Here is a 22,338-nt window from a genome sequence, read left to right on the forward strand (position 1 = left end):
GCTGGAGCAGTCTCAGGGCCGGCCGCCATTTTGTGCAGTCGCTGGGAAGGAAGGAGACGCCTAAACCGCGGCACTGCCGGGTTTGAGCGTAGCCAAACCTACCCACTGCTTTTATAACCCCGATTCTCTGTGTTTTGCTCCCGTCTCCGACGAGAGAGGCGGCGACGGTGGCGTCTGCGACGGGAGACAGCGCGTCGGAGCGAGAGAGCGCCGCGCCTGCCGCCGCCCCAACAGCGGAGGCGCCGCCGCCATCGGTCGTCACCAGACCGGAGCCGCAGGCCCTCCCGAGCCCGGCCATCCGTGCCCCGCTCCCAGATCTCTATCCATTTGGGACCATGCGCGGAGGCGGCTTTGGGGATCGGGACCGGGATCGGGACCGTGGAGGGTAAGGGGGGAGGAGGAGAGGAAAGGCCTTGTGTGCGTGGGGGGCGGGGGGTTGCTTCCTCAGGAGACCGCATCGTGTGGTTGAGTATAAGACTTCTGAACAGACTGCAGGCTTGGGAGCGACGCTCCCGACTCCGGGAGGCCAGGCGTCCTGAGACATAATAGCGGTTTAGTTCGTGGGCCTCGGGGTGGGCCTAGACCCCGGGTCACTGGTGACCTGGCGCGGGGTGGGGGGCGGGGGCTTGGTGACGCCCCAGCCCCTCCTCGCGGACGGCCGGCGTGGCGCGGCCCGGCCTCAGCCCCGCAGGGAGCAGGAGGAGCGGCCTGGCCGCCGCAGACCGGGCCCGGGCTTCACCCCTGGGCCTTCCTTGCTTTCGAGCCCGGCGGATTTGGGCAAGTCATTTGATCTCTTCAGGCCTCAGCGTTCATCTGTGAAACTCGGATGTTCTTGCTGAGAGAAGAGGATGAGGTGTCGGAGTTCAGCCTAGGAAAATCTTAATGCGAAATGGCTTCCCTGTTAATGGAACTGGAAACCTGGTTTGAAACCAGAGACTAAGAGGCTGACTTGTAGTTTTAAAAATATTTTAAGGTTACCTTTAGTCGTGTTTAAAATAATTGGGAGGAAGCACATTGGAATACAAAGCGATGGTTTTAATTGCCATCTAAATGGTCATGTTTGGGGAGGGAGAACTATTTTGTTTGGTCATTTAATGTTTAGGTCTTTTTTTTTTTTTTACCCCCTCTCTAATTGCACGGAAGCATTAATTAACTTCTCAGGCTAGCTTGAAAGTTTCTGTTTTAGTAATACTACGGTTACTGGGTTGAAAGTTAACAGAATTAAAGCTGAAGTTCTCCCAGATACTGAGATTCAAATCTTAATGTCCCTGTTAAACGAAAAAGTTGCTTAAGAGATCTATGTAGATTTGTGCTGTTACTTTTTTTTTGTAATAAAAGCTTTATCTCTGTTTAAAAAATGTGACACCACTTCTTAATGTATATATGTGTGTGACCTTAGGCAAGATCCTGAACCTTTTTGAGCCCATTTTCCCATTTGAAGATGGGATAGTAATTGCCTTTACTTTGCATTGTTCTTGAGAATTGAGATACGGTGTGTAATTGTCTATCTGTAGTAGGCGTTGTGTTAATGCTATTTTCTACAAACATTTTTGTCTTTAGTGGTTCAGATACACAAGTACCAGACCTACTGGTCATAAGCACCTCAGTTATCACTTAATTTACTAAATAAAAAGGATTGTTTTGATTTATACCTTGTTATTGTTAGGAAGGGAAATACTTGATATTAGCATTAAATTCGGAGAGCTGTAAGTGGAATGTTTGTTTGGTGTTTAACAGTATAGCTAAATTTAGAAGTGAATTTCAGTACAACCACTTAGGAAGAAGAATTTAATGTTACCTAGTAAAATGAAAATGACCCAGGGCTCATCTCTTAAAGCTTTATGCCCTAGACTTTTAGGCCTAGAGAAGCCTTTGTACACATACCCTTGTATTCATATTTGTAATGTTATTGTTCATGACAGAATGTTAGAAACAGCTCAAGTGTCTGGATAAATTGGGTATTTGTACAATAAAATACAGTGAAAAGGAAAAACTTGCACTAATGGGATTGATTCATAAGCATAATATTAAGTAAAGTTGTGCTGAAAGGATAACTTGAAGATACTTACAATATATGACAAGACAAAAAGGAATGGTTAAAAATCGAGGTACTAGTTATTATGATGGGGGTTGTAAATTTGAAATAGGCAAATGAAGGCTAGCAAGGTACCAATTAGGTTCTGTTTCTTTACTGTGGGTGTTTAATATTTCACCGTATATATGCTTTAATAATAAAAACTCATTATTTGAAAAGAGGAAAAGGTAAAGTACTGATCTATACTTCCTTTACCCCATGTTGACTCTTAAGACAATTACATACCATATCAATTTAAAAAAGACTTTCAAATAATACATTTCAAATAAAATCAACCTCTTTCATAAGTTCTGTGCCCTAACTATATCTTTGCTATGAAAATTCTTTTATTATTTGAATTGCTATTGTTTTATTCTTACTGAATGGTACAGAGCTGAAATGGATTATTGTTTTGAAAAGAGAATGAGTGGGGTCAGCAAATGTACATGTATAGCCCAGAAATGATGTGCATTGTACATTTAAACTAGCATAATTTTGTATGTTAACGTATAATTCTTCAGAGATGGCATTTATTGCAAAGCCAAGTTAAATACTGAGTTAAATATTCAATAAAAACAATGAGTGGCATAGTATGCAAGGGATTAGGCTGTGTGCTCTTTAACTGATGGCACAAATGTACTCAAATTCTAAAGAGTGAAAGCTCTCTTGTATATTTAAGTCAGCATTAATTATAAAGGCAGTAGAAAGCATATTAAGAACCCCATGTTTCAAATGACAGTATATCTTTAGGATGGTATCCATTAAGATAAATAGTGGGGGGGGGCGGTGAGAGGAAAGACTTTTTTTTTTTAAAATAAGGACTGTCATGAATAAGACTTAAAATGAATCTTAATTTCAAAAATTGTGTTTTATTCTAGGTCATTATTTTAAGATCTGGGTAGCATTGGAATGCACCAGCATCAGGGACATTTTAAGCTTTGAATCTTTTAGGGGTCCTAGTAGCTTTCTTTAGCAGATTAGCAGGCAAAAGGAGAGCTCATCATGGTATAATGGGGTAAGGGGTTCAAGAAGCTGTTCCAAGTATGGGACAACTTGCTTAGACATTTTTTTGTACCTGTCCACAATTTTGCCCTAATACAAGCTTAAACTAATGTCCTCACCTACATGGCAGAATATTCTATAAGAGTAGAGACTTCTATTCATTTCAGTATCTTTAGCACCACTTAAAATAGTACCTGGTACATAGTTGGTACCCAGTAACTAGTCATTGAATGAATACAATTATGCTAACTTACTGTGTTTACTATGCCCAGATACTGTTTTAAACACTACATGTACTCATTTTATCTTCACAGCAGCCTCTGAAATAGGTGGTATTATTTCTACTTTACACAAACTGAGGTACAGACAAGTTAAATAATTGCTCAAAATCGTAACTAAGTTGCAGAATCAAAATTTGGACCTTTTCTGGTTCCAGAATCTGGTTGTAATCTCCATGTTACACTTCTCCAGATAAAAGAATTTTGAATTTTTCACCATTTATTACCATACCCATAATAGTATTGTTGGATAGTAAAGGAAGTTGTATGAACTTCTTCCCCTCATACCTTCAAATGAAAGTAATAAAATGTTTTCTGGAGGAGGGGTTGGTAGTATCCAAAGAGTCATCTTTTTTGCATGTTTTTATGGCATCTAAGGTATTTTGCTTTAAAAATACTAATAAACTGAAAATTTTGGGGTTTTTTCTAGATTTGGAGCAAGAGGTGGTGGTGGCCTTCCCCCGAAGAAATTTGGTAATCCTGGGGAGCGTTTACGTAAAAAGAAGTGGGATTTGAGTGAGCTCCCCAAATTTGAGAAGAATTTTTATGTTGAACATCCAGAAGTGGCAAGGCTGACTCCAGTAAGTTTGGGGGGTTTATTTATTTATTTGTTTACCTTTTTTCATATGCAGTAATGAACCAAGTAGATATATTAGCCAGAGTTTACTCATGTATAGCAATACTAATAAGAGAAACCAGTTTTAATATGTACCTAATATATTACTTGGTTCTCATTTGTTGGTTATATTTCCCAGCCAATTTGTTATGTGATTTTAACTGTGTATATGAGATGCCATGTCTTTTCATCTGTGAAGTTAAACTAAGTAAACTTAAAATACTGGCATCATGTACTCCTGTTTGTATTTTAGCCTCATGATTGTTTTGAGCTCTCCCCGTGACATGGTAGGTAACTTGTTCAGAAGAAAGTGTAATGGAAAGAGCACTTGGTCCCAAGTTCCATGTTTTCTCCCTCTTCCTACTTTTCCCATTGAGCAATTTACTAATCTTTCTGAATAACTGTTTTCTCATGTGGAAAATGGAACTGTTATTAACCTGCTTCATTGACTCACAAAGTTGGATGAAGTTGAACGAAAGCACTATTCTTAAGTGTTAGACATGTTAATTCCATGATATTGTTCTGCTGTATTGGAGCATAAAGTTTTGCATGTTTATAATAACTTGTTTACTGATTTGCTTTACTTTGTCTTCTTACTTAGTATGAGGTTGATGAACTACGTCGAAAGAAAGAGATTACAGTGAGAGGGGGAGATGTTTGTCCTAAGCCTGTGTTTGCCTTCCATCATGCTAATTTCCCACGTAAGTGTTTTTCAATCCAGGATCTTAATTGTTAATTTAGCTTGAATGGTCATTGTGGTCATAGGTTATTGAAAGGTTTGAACAGGCTCAGAATTTTGTTGAAAAGACAGGTAGAAACCTCACAAAGTTTTTTTTTTTTGTTTGTTTGTTTTTTAATGCTCATACGTTCTCTGATTTAGAATTTTTGGGGATTTTTTGCAGTTTTTCATCTTTCCTTGGGGGTTTTGCCTCTACCTTTTAGAAAACAGCAAAATGAAATTGCTTTCTAGTTGGATATAATTTGAACCAGATTAATAATAAGTCACTACCATGTACCTATGCCCTGTTGTTAGATACTTTAGGGCAGTGGTTTTCAAGTTTTTGAGGATAAGGGTAGATGGCCATGGCAGTAGCCCTCTTAGAAGAAGTCAGCAGGTCAAAGATTCGGTAACTGAAGAAGAAAAAAAAGCAGTACTCCTCTTGGATAGGTGTAAAGCTAGGTAAATCTTGCCTTGCGTGAGCTTAACAGTTTTTTTTAAATTCTTTTGGCTGTGTCCTTAGTTTTATGTAAAAGCAGTAACATTTATTCTTGTACAGAATATGTAATGGATGTGTTGATGGATCAGCACTTTACAGAACCAACTCCAATTCAGTGCCAGGGATTTCCCTTGGCTCTTAGTGGCCGCGATATGGTGGGCATCGCTCAGACTGGCTCTGGGAAGACATTGGCGGTATGTACTAGCAAGAGAAGAGTTTTTTAATGTGGTATTATTTTGCTGTTGTAAATATTCTGTGTAGTCTCAGTTGTTAAAATTCTAATTCAGTTGGTATAGATAATCCTTCAGCTTTTTTAGCTATCTGAAACATATGGAAACAGTTTATGTTCAAATTTATATTGCACATATGTGTAACAGTTGTGATTTCTGCTTTCCATTTCCTATTAGGTATTATCAAGTACTGTGATAATTTAGAACAATGAATATAATGGCTTAGTTTTGATATGACTGTCATTCTTTCCCCCTCACCTAGTATTTGTTGCCTGCAATTGTTCATATTAACCACCAGCCTTACTTGGAAAGGGGAGACGGCCCAATTGTAAGTGTGTTTCAGTTTGTTCATAATTCTAAGATTAAGTACAACTTGATGATTGTGTTTCAGGTACTGTGCTTTACATATGTTCTCAGATTTCCTTCTCAACCCCACTTTCCATATCTGGAAGAAATATCTCCGTTTTACTTTAAATAAATAAATATATCTTAGACACAGTGCAAATAAATGACTTGCCCAGGGTCGTATAGGAATTAAGTGGCTGAGCTTGAATTTTGAACAAGTCTTATTCTTAACCAGTATGTTTATTACCTTCATATATAAGCATTTACTGTGCATTAAATTCAAGTGCAATTCTTAACTGCTCATTGGTTCTATGAGGGATACAAAAGTATGAAATGAGATCCCTGCCCTGTGGAACTAAGTCAGGTTTGGGATGTGTATTCTTTGTGGTTAAGTAATGCTTTTATAAATGTTTATAGAGTAGCTCGATCTTCTGGTTTTAGCATTTTTATTTATGCTATTTCCTACAAGATTTGAGTAGTGTTCTTCAAATATTTTGAATGTACATTCTTAACTTTAAAAATTTTTTTTAATTTATTTTTGTTGTTATTTTAATGGAGGTACTGGAGAGTAAACCCAGGACCTTGTGTGTGCTAAGTGTTCACTCAACCACTAAGCTATTCCCTCTCCCCTTTAACTTTTTAAAATAGAGCTTGCACTTGCTATATATATTTATAAATATGTACATTATTACAGTATGTCTCAACGTATTTACAGCAAGGAATAATGCATTGCTTTTAATTACATAATACATGTTCCATATGGCTAATAAGAGTTAGCTATATTATCATTAGCTAATGTATAACAGATCAGAACACAAAGCAAAGAGCATTGTGAACAATGTATATGATACCTATTTCAAAATGTCTTAATTTTGCATTGTTTTGGTCATCTTGTCAGATTGTGTATAAGTAGTTGTTTTTGCCTAATGTGCCTGGCCATGAACTTAAACTATATGTCAGGAAAGTGTTAGCGCTGCTGTTTTCTTATTCATCTGTTTCTAATATTTAATCTGTGGCTTTGTTGTAGGAATGTTTTATAGCCACTTGTTCATTTTGTGAGAGTTGTTTAGTTAAAGCTAGATAACACAACCTATAAATCTACTTACATAATTAATGAATCATGTATCAAAAGTCAGGCATCATACCACATGCCAAATAAATAGTCCTTGAAATTTTTTTTTGCCCCACTCCACAACACTGTCTTATACTCCATGCCTTTCCAACTTCCCACTCTGTCATATACTATGAAAGTACCAAATTAGACAATAGAGAATTTTGTAATCTTTCTATACTTTTTTCCCCTTAAACTTGGGGTAGGTATCTCAAGTGGTTTGTTTGTTTGTTTTAGTGTCTGGTTCTGGCTCCTACCAGAGAGCTTGCCCAGCAGGTACAGCAGGTGGCTGATGACTATGGCAAATGTTCTAGATTGAAGAGTACTTGCATTTATGGAGGTGCTCCCAAAGGTCCACAGATTCGAGACTTGGAGAGAGGTAATTTTTTTAAAAAGTATAAGAATTACTAGTTTCTCTTCTTTTGCTAATTTCTATAAATGAAATTGAAGAGGAAAACAGTGGGTTCTGGTGGAGGGGAAATCAATGTTTCAACAGTTTACAAATTCCCAGTTATGGTTAAATGCTATTTTAGGAAAGTTCTGCATGGCTAGAGACTTAAACTTTGTGAAGTTCTGATGATTATGCATAAATTCTTCTTAACATTATGGTTTTCTGGTACTGTGTTAATGTGTTAACATTTAGCTAATGCTCTCTGCAGCACCAAGTACAACCACCAGAGTTGGTGCTTCTTAGTTTGCTGAGACATGAACAGTGTATAAAGAATTCTTAGTTGGCTAGATCTTTGGTTTTATTTTGCAGGTGTTGAGATCTGTATAGCTACTCCTGGACGCCTGATAGATTTCCTGGAGTCAGGAAAGACAAATCTTCGCCGATGTACTTACCTTGTACTGGATGAGGCTGACAGAATGCTTGATATGGGCTTTGAACCCCAGATTCGTAAAATTGTTGACCAAATTAGGGTGTGTAAAGCTGATAATTCATTATCTTATGCCCTTTGCCTGTAGTTCCTTAGCCTAAAAGAAAGTCTTTCCTTTCCTGATAGCCTGATAGGCAGACGTTGATGTGGAGTGCAACCTGGCCAAAAGAAGTAAGACAGCTTGCAGAGGATTTCCTTCGTGATTACACCCAGATCAACGTAGGCAATCTGGAGTTGAGTGCCAACCACAACATTCTCCAGATTGTGGATGTCTGCATGGAAAGTGAAAAAGACCACAAGTATGGGAGATTTCACTGTTTTGATAATGCTGATAAACCTTTCCTGATAATCCTCCAAAATTAAAGTGTTATAGAAGCCCATATTTTTTTAGGCTTGAGAACATTAAAGGCATTGCTAGCTTCCCAAGAGTGCATTCTTTATTATTTTTCAGAGCATTGTGGTTAAAAGCAGGGATTCTGGATCCTTGGATTTGAATCCCAGCTTTAATAATTACCAGCTGTATAGAAAGTAATATGAAACTGAAGTACTAAAGCTTTGGAGGGTTGATACTGCAAACATAGCTTCCCCGTAATGTGTGTGCTAGGAGTCTTCTCTGGATGACTGTTGTTCTTGTTTTCAGGTTGATCCAACTCATGGAGGAAATAATGGCCGAAAAGGAAAATAAGACAATAATATTTGTAGAGACGAAGAGACGCTGTGATGACCTCACTCGAAGGATGCGCAGAGATGGGTGAGTGCGGCACTGAGGTAATTAATTTGCCTCAGGTTTTATAGTTTAGTTGGAATTTCTAAATTGGTATTGTGAATGTAGTATATAATACTTCAGTAATGCATAACATGCATTTTGCTCTTTTCTTCTGACAGTTGGCCAGCTATGTGTATCCATGGAGACAAGAGTCAACCAGAAAGAGATTGGGTACTTAATGGTGAGTTCAAAACTAAGCATTGTCCTTGCTCTGTTTCAGGAATTGGCAGACTTTCTGTAAAGAGCCAAGTAGTAAATGTTTTCAGCTTTATCAACTGTGTAATAGTTTGTGTCACAACTATTCAGCTCTGCTGTTTTAGCACAAAAATGACCATAGACATGTAAAGAAACAGCCTGGCTGTGTTCCAACGAAAATTCATTTGCAGAAATAGGCATTGTGCCAGATTTGACCCATAGACCAGGGTTTGCCTAGCTTTGCTGTACTTAATTGAATATTAGGGACATTTTTGGCATTTCCACCTTCCTTTAAGGTCAGTAATGGCTCTTTATACCGCTTTTTCATTACTTAGGCCACCTTTTTTTTTTTTTTTTTTTTTTTTTAGTAAGTTCTTGTCTTTATAGGTACATACACCAGCCTGGAAGCTCCCCAAACCCTGTACTTGTGGGATTTTAATGGAGACGTCATCACTTTAACTCAGTCTCCACCTCCTTTACTGTCCTCCAAGGATTGGGAGTGAGGCTCAAAGTTCCAAGCTTCCAGTCTCCTAGCATCCCCATTTTAAAGGGTTTTAGGGGCTCTTTGCCAGGAACTGAGGGCAGAGGCAATACATAAACTCTGTTATTTCACAGGGCAAAGTTATGGTGTCTCCTTTCATTTCACGTCTTTTCATGTGCTCCCTTTCTTCACCCTCCACCCCCACTTTTGATTTTGTTTCATTTGGGAGGTGATTTTTGACATAATTTAAGGGAAGAAAAATTCTAGATAATATTAATTTTGTTACACGTTGCCACACTATTTTAATGGCACTTCATTATTAGAGGTAACTTTTTAAAAAATCTGTTGCTCCTCTGCTAAAGGTGAGTATAATAAATATTTTCAAAAGAATTACTATTACCTGTAAATTTAAAAGAGCTTTTCATGTTTTGACACCATTACTTGAAAGTTTAGCATGGTAGGGTAAAAAGGCCAGATAGCTGGAAATATTTACTTGGTCTTTTTTAAAAATACATATCGCTTAGCCTTGATTTTATAACTTGGCTCTCATGGTATCCTTGTTTTGCAGAGTTCCGTTCTGGAAAGGCTCCCATTCTCATTGCCACAGATGTAGCCTCCCGTGGGCTAGGTTTGTATAGATAGGTGTCTCTGTCAATGGTATATGTATCTTTTGGTTTAAAGATGTGTTTGTCATTTCATACTAGAGTTGCACATACATGTGTTTAGATAAATACTTAAAAGAGAAGCATACATACAAAGCGTGTGATTTCTGGCGCCCCCCCCACAGTTTTTTTTTTTTACCTTGGTGGGTTTTTTGTTTGTTTTTTTGTTTTTTCCTTTTGTTTTCAAAGTCTCTTCCTGCTCCTAAAAAACAGGCTTTGGTCTGCAGCAAGGCCTAGGCATGACTGTTTTAAACAGTGAGAGGGAGAGGAGACATTCAGTTAAACAGCTCAACTTCTTCCTGGTTTTATTCTATTTTCTGGGTGGATGGAATGAGCCTGATTGAACCTAGCTATTAGAAGCTAGTTTCTTCAGTTATTTTTCACCCCTCTACCAGTCTATGCTTGAGAGAGAGAGAGAGATGTATGGAGGTCCAATTTCATGAATGCTGTCATAGTACGTTTTGGGGATTTAGTAAATCTGTAAATAATGTTATCTTTCAGCAATTAAATCTGCACTGCCCAACATGATTTACTGAAGTAAAATTATCATGAGCACTCTGTTACCCCTCTTCCCACCCATACTTATATCATAGATGTGCTGTCTTCAATTTAAGAACTTGATTTGAAGCTGACATTCTGGAGTTTTCAACCTGTTATGATCTAAGATATATAGAGGTATTCTGTGGTTAGCCCATTATTCTGAACAAAACAGGCGTAACTCAAAACTTATATATTAAAAAAGATGAGACTATTTCTGTTACAAAGTTACTTTAAAATTAACATAATTTCTTGCCTAGTAAGGCAAGAAGTACCATCTTCCCTTATGATACTCAACATTAAGAGAACAAGTATTCAAACTGGAATACAAAAGTAATGATGACTTTTTGTACATTGCACTCATCATTCCCTCCTTCAGAGGTGGTGACTTGCAGCCATGACTGAAAAATTGTCTCTGCCCTCTGAGGTCATGTCTGGATCTGTGCGGTTAGAACTTGGGCCTGTTGGGAGAAGAGGCTGAGGCCTGAAAGCGGTTTACATAAAAGCTTTCAGTGATGGTGGTTTTTAAACAGGCTTGCTATGTGCTGGTAGCTTCTTTGTGCATCTTGCCTAGACAATTTAAAATATTTGTTCTGTGTCCCCCTGCATTCCTAAACCAAATCAATTGGCTGTCATTAGAATAACTTAGACTCTTCATCCCACCCCCACTCATCCAAGAGAGGGGAGAGGGAAGGTACCTGAGTCTGTTTCTTGTTACTCAGCATCCGTGCTTGTTTTGGGCCCCTTTGTTTGCTGCCTTATAAAAATCAAAAGGAAGGGGGAAACCCACCAAAATGGCAGAATGCTGACCAAGGTCCTACAAGATCCTGGAAAGTGAAGGCTTCTACTTCATAGACAGGGGTGCAATTTTCAGCTGAGTCACCAGGCCTTTTTTCACTTCCTGTCGAGCGATGGCCTCTTAAATGTTCCCTTCAGGTAAGTTCTTTGATTCCCATAATTTTCTAATAGTCATCCTCAGGAAACCACTATTCCCTTTCCAATGGGATATTTTTAATTTTTCCTTTTTTGGTTTAAACTACACACTGTTAAACTAAAGTATTGAATTTATTTTGTTTTGTTTTTTAACAGAAGCTTTGCTATCAGCTGCAGATCACTCAGTACATGGCCGAGGCAAATCTACATTGGCCCGAAGCAGCTCTAGATGAGCCTATTGGCTAGTCTCAGCCCCTCCCGATTAGAGATTGGAGATTCAGGCCATGTCATAGGGCTTGTCAAACAAAAGTTCTTACCCTAGGCAGCTGGCCAAAACATTAACTTTTTGATTTCTTACCCTGCTACAGCATCTTCTCTAAAGGCACCAAGGTAATATAGCGGCAGTGCACGAATAATGTCAGGGCAGGCTTGACTGGAGAAAACCAGATTCTGCGCTTGCTTTTAATGTGCCCTCAGCCAGCTGTATGTGTGCACACACAAGACACCTTTCCAGTATGAAGAACTGGCGCCATATCTGCCCCTTATTGAACCCCTCCAGAAGTATTCCCAAGTATTAGTATCTGAACTGTTGACTCCAGTCCCCAGTGCTTTCTGCTAGGAAAGCACATGTTTATGCATCCAGTGCAGTAATTCAGTCTGCTCTGCTGCCTATGGTTGTACACAGTGGGATTAACTAAGGAGCATTGTTTCCTAGCTCTGAAGACGTGGTCATGAAGCATAATTCCCCATCTACCCCCTACCTCCCCTTCCCTCCCCAGTCTCATCTATTCTGGCCCTGTAAATTTTTGTTTTCCTTAGTTACATCAACGACCCTAGCCGGAGACTCACGCTGCCCCCTGTGATAACTGCCTTCTCGTCTTTCTGGTGTGATTTCAGGACTTTAGGGGTCAGTAAAGACTGAGGAGCCTTTATTGTAATAAGAAACAGACATAAGCCCCTTTCTTCACAGGCCCTTTAACAACAGCTGAATTTTTTTTTTTTTTAAATCATCTCCCCTTCCCCCTGAAATTAATCCAGTCTGGGCAATAGATGCAGTCTGACCCTTTGGATGTAACTTACATTTTTTATTAATTATTTTTTTCTACAATCACCCCAATTATCCTTGGGGGAGGCGTTGGAGGACCTGAAATTTTTACCCGAACCCAGGTTCTCCGGCGCTTGGCAACCAAATGGGGCTACAGAGAAGCATCTAAGCCAGTTCACAGAGCGAGCGTGTGTGGGGACTTCTCACTGCCACGGACCCTTGATGCATGCTCCCCGCGCTCCAGTGGTCCCGTGTCAGAAGGCGGAGTTTTCGAAAGGAGGCCGCCAAAAATAAAAGGCAAAGAGACGGGATCGGCTGCAGCGGTTTCCCAAAGGAGGAGGGAGTGTGCATCGGTCTGGTAACAAACAGAGAATGTTTTTTAATTATTTATATCACAAAAATCTGTGTTTTATCTAGGATATTTTCTGAATATTCTTTGTAAAATGCAGATTTTTTTCCACAAAACATTAGGATTCTTTGTTATATTAAACTTGTTTGTATAAGTAGGTAAAAATATACATTTAGCTGAAAGCATTACACTAACATTTACATATTTTAAGCTTTAGGAGGTTATTCAATCTAATTCCCAGCAGTGGACAGAACATTAAACTTGTATCTCAAGGTTTCATGGTTTTTCCCACACTCTTTGGTTATTTAATTTTCCAGGTTATGTAGACAACCTTTGATAATTGAAGCAAGGACTGAGTTGAAATAACCTTGAGTTGAGAAAAAAAACTTCATTTGGCAGAGCTGGGCTTGGTAGTACAGTGAAATTTTAGTGTAATGTGCTCTTGTGGTAATTGAAAGGGGAAAGATAATTTGAAGGAAAATGAATGTGTACTTAACTTTGGCTCTGATCAGGTTTTTTTTAATATAAGCAAAAGAATTTTTTGATCTAAATATCTTGATTTAAGTCTCCATGAAAATGTAGTAATAAAGTATATGAAGTTTTTTTGTTTTGTTTTTTATTTTTCATTTTGCTCTGTGACTGGTTTAAAGGTAAGTTTATTATATTACTGGTAAATTTTGCCAGGCTTCTCCCAACAGAGTAGAAGTGATTTGGCCTTGTAACTTAGTGGTGGTACCACCTTCTACATTCCAGTCTTGAAAAGGATGGAACTGGAATTTAGTATAACTCCTGTCAGTATATTGCTTAAAACATAGAAGAGGCAGGAGTTTGGGTGGTTGAATGGGATTCCCTTAGGATTTTACAGCTGATAAAGGTGCCCCTTCCTTTGCATGTCCCAAGCATCATTAATCCTCTTTTACTCTGTTGGGATGAGTCTTTTTTTGTTCCTGTTCAGAGTGGTTACTAACTTAATCTTCTCTCCTCTTGCTGTCACCTGCATTCGTGCTTCCCACCTGTTGTTGGCATGTCCTTTACCTTCTCTTTCCCTGCAACATCATCCTACACACTGACTCATTGTTGGCTTTGAAGATGTGGAAGATGTCAAGTTTGTGATCAACTATGACTATCCAAACAGCTCAGAGGATTATGTGCACCGTATTGGCCGAACAGCCCGTAGCACCAACAAGGGCACTGCCTACACCTTCTTCACCCCAGGGAACCTAAAGCAGGCCAGAGAGTTGATCAAAGTGCTAGAAGAGGCTAATCAGGCTATCAATCCAAAACTGATGCAGCTGGTGGACCACAGAGGAGGCGGCGGAGGAGGGGGTAAGGGTAAGTCCTGGAGTTTTCCAGGTACTGCCAAGGTATCTATTTTTGTGTTCATTGTGCCTTATTTTTTTAATCCAGTGAAGGTTTTATGTATGTTACTTAGAAGAAACTATGAAAAATTACTAAGTAATACAGTATGACATTTGGGGGCCTGTCAAAACCTTAGTGGTTTGTTAGGTTTTCAGTTTTCCATATAGAGAAATCAATAATTTCACACCGTTTATGATGGTAGAGACAGGTATAGTTTAACAGTTGCAAAATACACTAGGATCTGAGTTTCTTGCCTGCCAGTTTGATAGGATTTTTCCCCAATTTACTGCATGTTAAAGCTCTACATCAGAATTCCTTTAGAGGTTTTTAAAATACAGGGTTTTTTTTGTTTTGTTTTGTTTTTTTGTTTTTTTTTGAAATTGAGCTAGGAACCTGAACTTTTATCCTAAAGCTCGATCATTCTGATGTAGTTAGGTCTGCAAAGCAACATTTGAGAACCACTATGCACTAGTGGAGGATCCCTTTGTGGTGGTATGAACTTAGAGGCTTGCCCCCCCCCCTTCCCTTGTTTTTCTTGTTTTTTCCTTTTTTTTTTTTTTTTTACCATTCTTAGGATCCTTCCTGCATTTTTTAGAGTGTGTTTCTTGGTAATTTTCAAATAATTAAAGGGCCTAGAAGGTGAAAAGTTGAATATTTGAATATATTCTCTTAAAGAATCAAATTATGGGTGATTTTTAAAAGTGTTCATTTGGAAGCTGGCCTAGCTAAATTAAGAAAGAATATGAATACTTTTATACCTAATAGCATTTTCACATGTGGTTAATGTTTGAATCATATATCTGGCATTGAAAATTCCTTGTGTCCTCATCAGGAGGTCGTTCTCGATACCGGACCACTTCTTCGGCCAACAATCCCAATCTGATGTATCAGGATGAGTGTGACCGGAGGCTTCGAGGAGTCAAAGATGGTGGCCGGAGAGACTCTGCAAGCTATCGGGATCGTAGTGAAACCGATAGAGCTGGTTATGCTAACGGCAGTGGCTATGGAAGTCCAAATTCTGCCTTTGGAGCGCAAGCAGGCCAATATACCTATGGTCAAGGCACCTATGGGGCAGCTGCTTATGGCACCAGTGGTTATACCGCCCAGGAATATGGCGCTGGCACTTACGGGGCTAGTAGCACCACTTCAACTGGGAGAAGTTCACAGAGCTCTAGCCAGCAGTTTAGTGGGATAGGCCGGTCTGGGCAGCAGCCACAGCCACTGATGTCACAACAGTTTGCACAGCCTCCAGGAGCTACCAATATGATAGGTTACATGGGGCAGACTGCCTACCAATACCCCCCTCCTCCTCCTCCCCCTCCTCCTTCACGTAAATGAAACCACTCAAGTGGTAGTGACTTTTGTGCAGACTTACTACATTTAAAGCAACGCTATCTTTCCCTTTTTCCCTCTTCCCTTTTTCTTTTTCTTTTTAAATTTTTCCCCCAACCATTGTGATTTGTCTCTCATGCAGCTTAGTTAGAATTCACTGCCAGTTTTCTTCTGCCCGCCAAAATGATCCAGTCTGTTGTAATAACAGATTTTGTAAAAGTATATATATATGTATAGCTGACTGGAAGAGATTTTTTTCCCCCCAACTTCTTGCATGTTGAGGATATTTGAGCTATTTTTCATCTTAAAAGGTATTAGGCCCTTTTGTGGAAGCCCATTTTTTTTGTCCTGAGTTGGGGGTGGGGGAGGGTAGAGGGTTGAATTCAGCAGAAGATGGCATCTGTGCTTTAAATTGCTCTCATTACTGGAATAGGAAAAAAAAAAACAAGAGTGAGTTCCCTACACATTTTCTGTAATGCTTTTTAATGTTTCTCAAGCTGGAACAGGGTTCCTCAGGCCTGATGAGTTTTTAAGACAGTGCTTTATTTACCAGTCATTTTGGCTGATTGCTTGTTACGTGCATTTGACAGTTTAAAAAAAAATTCCTAATTGGCTTTGTATCCTATATACTCTGCCTTCCCCCTTCCCAATTACTGAAAAATAACCATTTTAGTGTCAGGTTAGAAATTAAATTGCTGAGTCTGAGTTTTTTTAAAGTATATCTTTTAAATTAAAAATCCCAGATGTTTACTGCAATGGTTAAATGTAGCATCTCAGCATCTGGGTGGAAGCTGTCTATTTTTCTACCCCATTTAACCAGGGACCATCTGTGAAATTGATTTTCCAACCAGACAGCTGCTGTGAGCAGAATGAACATAGTTGCTCACTGGAAATTTATTAACCGGTTAAGTATTCACCTGCAGTGTAAGAAAACACCTTTAATTATAAACAATATACTCAGTGGGCAAATTTTCTTTTTAAACTTACTATCTGTAGAGCTAGAATAAAAGCAACTCCTTGCCAGCTGCTCAGCCGTTTTGGCCACATTATCTTGAATCTTAAGGGTCTATTAAGAACTCTTCCTCTGTTCATACTCTGTTCTCTGCATTGCTTTGTAACAGCTTTTGGATGCAAATTTTCCTCAGCATCCTTTTGCACTCAGCTTTTCACAGGTAGGTAGTGTTTAAGAAAAGTTACAGAGGACTAAAGCCCAAGTCCTTTTGCTTTTCCTCCATCTGAAGGTAGGTGAGATTGTCTCCTTCATATAATACCGACTGTTTTACTGGGACTTCCTATAGCAGATAGGCCTGAAAAGAATTTCCTTCTCCTTTTCTCTGTAACAGGAGAGGAAGATCAGTCAGCCCCAGAAACCTCGTCCATATCCAGTGTGGGACTATTTTTAATAGTTACTGGTATTGTTCATTCATAGTGTAGTTGAAGGGGGAAGGCTCCACTGCATTCTTTGGCTAAGGCCTGAGAGTGCCTACTAGTTTGTAAGATCTTAATACTTGAGGTTTTTGTTTTTGTTTTCCTTTTAAAATTCTTAAGGGAGAGAGAAGGGATTATTTCTGAGGGGTACTGAAAGTGTGGTTGAATGTGCAACATACAGGTAGGTTGTCAGCATAAGCTGAAATAAATGCATGTAAGAACTTTATGACACCATTCCCCTCACCCCTTTCTTCCGTAATTTCTCTTTTTCCCCTTAGAGAAGTTGAGGTTGAGGGAGGATGGTAGGCACAGGAAAAAACATGGCAACACTGCTCTGTGCTTTCAAACCAAAGTATCTCTCCCTCAGAAAAAGTTTGTCTAAGCACTGATTAATCCATTGTAGATGTTTTTCTTCTATACCAAAATTGTTTTGTTTTGTTTTGTTTTTTAAACACAAAGGTGCCACGACGGGGTATCCTCTCTTGCAGGTCTTGAAAGCATCTCTTTGCAGGAAATGTCTCTGGGCAAGCAAACAGTATTTGGTCTGCTGCTTGCTTCCCTTCTTCCTCCAGGGGTGTATCATAAAGTCAAAATAACAGCATATTCCAAAACTCAAAAGCTATTGTGGCCTGAGCACAGCTGAAATCTAGTAGAGTTTTTACTGTGTAACTCGAGTTAAATCTGCCTCTATGCCACTCATAACTCAGGTTCTGCCTTTGCTTCAGAACATGAGCAGAAGAATCCTCATTTGATGCTAATTATTGCAGTCATGAATGAAACTCACTTAGGGAAAGGATGTCAATATTAAGCTATGGGACTGCTTCTCCCCAGTCCCTCCCTAACAATTCATTGCGTGGACTTCTCTCATCTAAAAGGTTGGTGGCTTTTGCTTGGGATCAGTGCTCTATTCACGTACTTGCTGGTCTCTGAACACATTCCTGTTGCGTTAAGACTTGAAAGATTTGTGGATGTGTGATGTTCAGGCACAAGATGCTAATAAGAGCTTATGTTAACTATTCTTAGTTTGTAAATTGTCCTTTTGATACCATCTTGTTTTCTTTTGTAGGTATAAATAAAACACTGTTGACAATAAGGTGTGTGATTTTTATTGCTGAAAAAATTCTGACTGTAGTCCAATGGTAGTCTCTTTATTTGCTTTAAGACCAAGGTTGGGGATGTTGGATTGACTCACCTTACCACCTATAAATGTGAAAGGGAGGTGGGATTGACTGGTCTTAATGCAAACATCTGAGTCACAAAGCAACAAGACAATAGCTAGTAGATAACGCCTGGGTTATTTGTTTCCTCATAACATTTCACACTTGTTGATATCACCCTTGTATCTTGACTTCCTAAACTTGATTATCTACCTGGGAAGTGAAAATTAACAGAATACTCCTCTAATATTTGGACTGTGATCTTCATTTGGGGTTTTTGCCCTATATAGTGTGCAGACTGGGATTGGCTGTTCCTTAGCATGAGTTTAACACTAGGGCCTTCCCAGGGCAATATCTGACCCATTCATGGGTTAAGCACCTAAGGTTTTCTTGGTCCAGTTGGCGTTGTGAGGGTACCATACTTGGTAATAGGTCCAAGATTTTAATTACCTCTATAATTTAAGGAGATACTGAAAAGGTCTTCTAGATAGAATGATCAGTGCTTTGAAGTCCACACTAAGCATTTTTCTCTTTAAACATTCGGTCATGTATGTCACCATAGAAAACACTTCAAATAGTTTGTGTCCTTGTTGAGGTGTAGAACATCTGAGGGCCCTCAAATTGGCATTGGGAGACTTAACTTCTTTCCTTTAAGGACTAGAAGAAAAGGAAGCTGAAATTAGAATTTGTCAGGAATGGTCCCTGTTGTAACTTTGTGCACAATCTTAGTATCTAGTGCCCAATTCACAGTAAGTATTCAGATGTTAAAGCCAAAGGGAAACTTCATTACAGGTTCACTGTAGACGCCTTGGATGCTGATCACCACTAGCCCCCGCCCCCCACCCCCACCCCCGGTAGACCATAAATCTAGCAGTTGTCCTCTCCATGACTCATCCAGTACATCAACAGTTCCTATCAACTCCACTCTCAAGACTAATGTCCATCTCTGTTTCCACTGATGACCCACTCCCAGACAATTCCAACTGCCCCCTTATATCTCCTTGCTTTGGCTGCTTTTTAACTGTACACAACCAACTGGTGAGGTTTTCAAATAACCCCTCCAGTTGCTGTTTGTGATTAGAAAGTGAAGGGAGGATAGTAGAGCTCAAGTGGTAGAGTGCTTGCCTGGCATACACAAGGTCCTGGGTTCAATCCCCAGTATCCCCTCTAAATAAGTAAACCTAATTACCATCCCCCCCCAATTTTTTTTTTTAATGCAAAGTGGATTCCTTACTCTGACTTAGGAGGCCCAGGTGACTAATCTTGATTGTCCTCTGATATCTCCAGGTTTAAAGATTTTGACTATCTTAGCCTTTTTGTCATTTATCACTCCAAGCTGGTTCCTGCCTTGGGGCTTACAAATAAACCATTCTCTCTGGAATGTCTTTGACCTGTATTTTCCTAACCCAAATACTATGTCAAATATCACTCTCATAGCTGTCTTCTCTAAATGGGGCACAATACATAAAATGCTCTATTGGTCTGTATTATTTTTTTCATGGTACTTTCAGTTTCCTGAAGATACTTTGTCATCTGTGTTAGAACATAAGCACCATGATGAGCACACAGACTTGTCTCCATTCACTTTCAAACCCCTCAAATATTTACTGTAGTAACTGAGCCAGTGGCAGCAACACTGCTCTGTTATCCCAGCACCTACCTTTGGTCACATACAAGTAGAAGAAGTCACAGTAGAAGATGGTTTGCACTACCCCAGACACCACTGCAATTTGGTCATAGAAATTCTCAGTCTGGTACCGCCTGATCCAGTTAGCCAGGTAGAGTGCCCGGTACAGCCCAAGGAAGAACAGGTAATGAGTAGTAATGGTCTCGGCTTCTCCAGTCTTACTGATCATGAAGAGTTGAGGCAGGATAGCCACCGATTCCAGGTAGATAGAGAAAGTCCAGAGGATCTGAGTCAAAGAGAAATTGCCAGAGGAGGCTGATCAAGAAGGGGCCCATCTTTAGAATTCAGTTACTAAAATGATGTTAATTGGAGAGAGAATACAGTGAAGCAAAAAAGAATAATGTTCCTGAAATTTTAAAATATTTTAATCAGTATATCATTGCACCCTTTCTCTGCAAATAAACATTTTTAAGACTCAACACTTTTTTCACAACAGCTTGAACATTGCTATAGAGCGTAATTTTTAATTGTTGCAGAGTTCTGTTGTATAAACTCGCCTTAATTGAGGCCATGGTTTCTCAAAATACAATCCATGAACATCAGCATCAGAATCTTCTCAGATGTCTGTTGTCCCACAGATTCTTGGGCCATGGCCCAGGACTACTGAGTTGAAATCTGGGTCTGGACTGTGCTCTAGCATCCACTAATCACCTGATAGGACAGAAGGCCTCAGCCTTAAGTGGTGCTGCGATGCCTGCTTTGTTTACAAACATGGCTATTTAGATATGCCCATTTTCAAGTGGAGCACTATCTATAGCTTATTGGCAATTTCTAAACTCATGACAACAATGCAAAGAGTAATGGCCATGCTTGCAGTAGAAAGCCAGCCCAGATGTTACCAAGGGTCTGGAGATAAGAATTTTAGGGAGTGTGTTTACCTTTGGGAATTAGTACTCTGGGTCCCTTCCCTTACCTCCAGGGGAGTGAAACTGTAGTTCTCAAGGAAGGAGAGGCCAATGACTGGGACCAGAAGAAACTCCAGGCGGAATGTGTCATTCTCACTGTCAAACGTTTTCCGAAATTTCCCATAGATCATGTACACTGTGACATAGGCACAGAGGAGAAAAACCACCTGAAAAGGGACAGAGACACATGGGAATCAATGAAGTCATTTCCCAACCTATTTGCTGGGCTTCAAATCCACCCTGAGTTGGGACCTAACAAACCCAGGAGCTAGTGCTCTGCCTTAAGGTGGAAAAGGTGAAGTGTGTTTGCAATTTCTCTTGGGTCAGTGGCCTTAGAATCTGAAGCTCATAACCTTTTTGTTAAGTAAATACATGCTCCCAGCTGGGGCCGATAGTGCTCATGAAGACTCAAACGTGCTCAGGCGTCCTCCCACTGTGAAGCATCAGGCAAAAACAAAAACAAAAACAAAAACAAAAACAAAAACCCAGAATTGGTCTTTGTAGAGGGATTTAGCAGTTGTCTTCCAGGGCTCTCTTAAAACCTCAACTTCCTGGATCTGCATCAGTGACTTGAGAGCATTCTTCCTCATAGGCTAACATTCCTTGAATCAGTTGATCACTGATTCTTCAGAAAAGCACTCTTTTTCTAACTATGGCAGCTGTCCTCCAATATAGAATGATTTTATGATCTGGCCTCTAACCTAGGCCATAGGCTCTCATTTGAATTACATCAAAAGCATATAGGCGGCTGCCCCTTCCCCTGCCTCTAGAGTTTCTGATTTAGCAGGTCTGAGTGGGCCTGAGAATTTGCATTTCTAGTAAGTTCCTATATGAAATTGTTGCTGCTGGTCCAGGACCACAATGGCCTAGAGAACTAATGTTTGTGCTTCAAAACTCAGGTTATTTCCTCAAAGTCTTTTCTCACCAGAATGAGGTACACATGCTCTGGGTCACCATACCCCTATGCAAAACTGCTCATTGCTGCTTGTGATCACATGTTCTGTAAATGTCTGTGTACCAGTCTGTCTCCCCTACTGGAAGAGATTCCATAAGAAGGTCCATGTCTGTCTATCTCTGAATCTAACTCAGGGCGCAGCACAAAATGCTGGAATGAGTGAATGAATCAGTGAAATGGAGATTACTTCATTTCACAAATGTGGAAATTGGCCTCTTTGAGGATCATAAACCTCATTCAGCCATGGCAAGGGCTGGGTCCACAGTCTCTTCCAGGACTGCCCAAGTCAGACTCCTGGGCAGAGAAATTAACCAAGCAGAGAGTGTTTGCTACTTCTGTGTTGGATTTAAGTAGACAGTGATTTCAGGCCCTCGGACTGAAGCTCACACTGAGTTCAACAACCCATAAGTAACAGCATCCTCCATTCCACCAATCCTAGGAACAAGATGCCCAGTATCCCGAAAGGGACATCCTGATATGGAGAACTCACTTTTGGTTAAATATCTTCTGGGCGCTAAGCACATTACATATATTATCTCATGTTATCTTCACAATAGCCTTGCAAGATAGGTAGGATTCCTCCCATGTAGCCTTTCTTCCTTAAAAACAGGACTCTCATTAGACCATGTCCCCAGCTAAAAACTACATTTTCTAGCTTCCTTTGCAGATAAGGATGGTCAGTGACATACATATGGAAGTCACTGGGTAGAGTTTGGGGAAAGCTCTTTAAAAAGAGCTTACCAAGCTGGCAGGCACCCTATTGCTCTTTCTCCCTTTCCTCTTCCTTCCTGCCCAG

The 22,338-nt window shown here is 39.8% G+C and overlaps 2 protein-coding genes across 3 annotated transcripts in view; one reads left to right on the forward strand and one right to left on the reverse strand.

The window, feature by feature from the left end:
* On the forward strand, positions 1-17,931 carry DDX17 (DEAD-box helicase 17). Of its 2 annotated transcripts, none has more exons than XM_010983577.3 (13): positions 1-385; positions 3,785-3,935; positions 4,572-4,671; positions 5,248-5,381; positions 5,680-5,745; positions 7,111-7,252; positions 7,634-7,794; positions 7,878-8,050; positions 8,392-8,502; positions 8,637-8,698; positions 9,762-9,821; positions 13,809-14,051; positions 14,911-17,931. In XM_010983577.3, exons 1-13 carry the CDS (start codon positions 336-338, stop codon positions 15,414-15,416), a joined length of 1,959 nt encoding a protein of 652 aa, XP_010981879.1. In that variant the 5' UTR covers positions 1-335; the 3' UTR covers positions 15,417-17,931. The 2 variants fall into 2 exon arrangements, with proteins under 2 accessions (XP_010981879.1, XP_010981880.1); XM_010983578.3 differs by having other exon boundaries at positions 13,809-14,045.
* KDELR3 (KDEL endoplasmic reticulum protein retention receptor 3) overlaps positions 17,922-22,338 on the reverse strand; it is a 10,379-nt gene continuing 5,962 nt past the window's right edge. The window contains exons 3-5 of the mRNA XM_010983576.3: positions 20,596-20,754; positions 19,656-19,908; positions 17,922-18,652 (exon numbers count right to left, since the gene is read on the reverse strand). Of these exons, the coding sequence (XP_010981878.1) occupies positions 18,612-18,652; positions 19,656-19,908; positions 20,596-20,754 (453 nt within the window). The 3' untranslated portion in view covers positions 17,922-18,611. The remainder of the gene's footprint in view (positions 18,653-19,655; positions 19,909-20,595; positions 20,755-22,338) is intronic.

Source organism: Camelus dromedarius, chromosome 11, assembly GCF_036321535.1.
Source record: "Camelus dromedarius isolate mCamDro1 chromosome 11, mCamDro1.pat, whole genome shotgun sequence".
Classification (NCBI taxonomy): Eukaryota; Metazoa; Chordata; class Mammalia; order Artiodactyla; family Camelidae; genus Camelus; species Camelus dromedarius.

Bases quoted from the DNA above. Each gene is read 5' to 3' on its own strand.
- DDX17 (XM_010983577.3), top strand. From the start codon at position 336: ATGCGCGGAGGCGGCTTTGGGGATCGGGACCGGGATCGGGACCGTGGA. The intron at 3,936-4,571 runs GTAAGTTTGGGG...CTTCTTACTTAG, and splicing joins AAGTGGCAAGGCTGACTCCA to TATGAGGTTGATGAACTACG. The intron at 8,699-9,761 runs GTGAGTTCAAAA...CTTGTTTTGCAG, and splicing joins AAGAGATTGGGTACTTAATG to AGTTCCGTTCTGGAAAGGCT.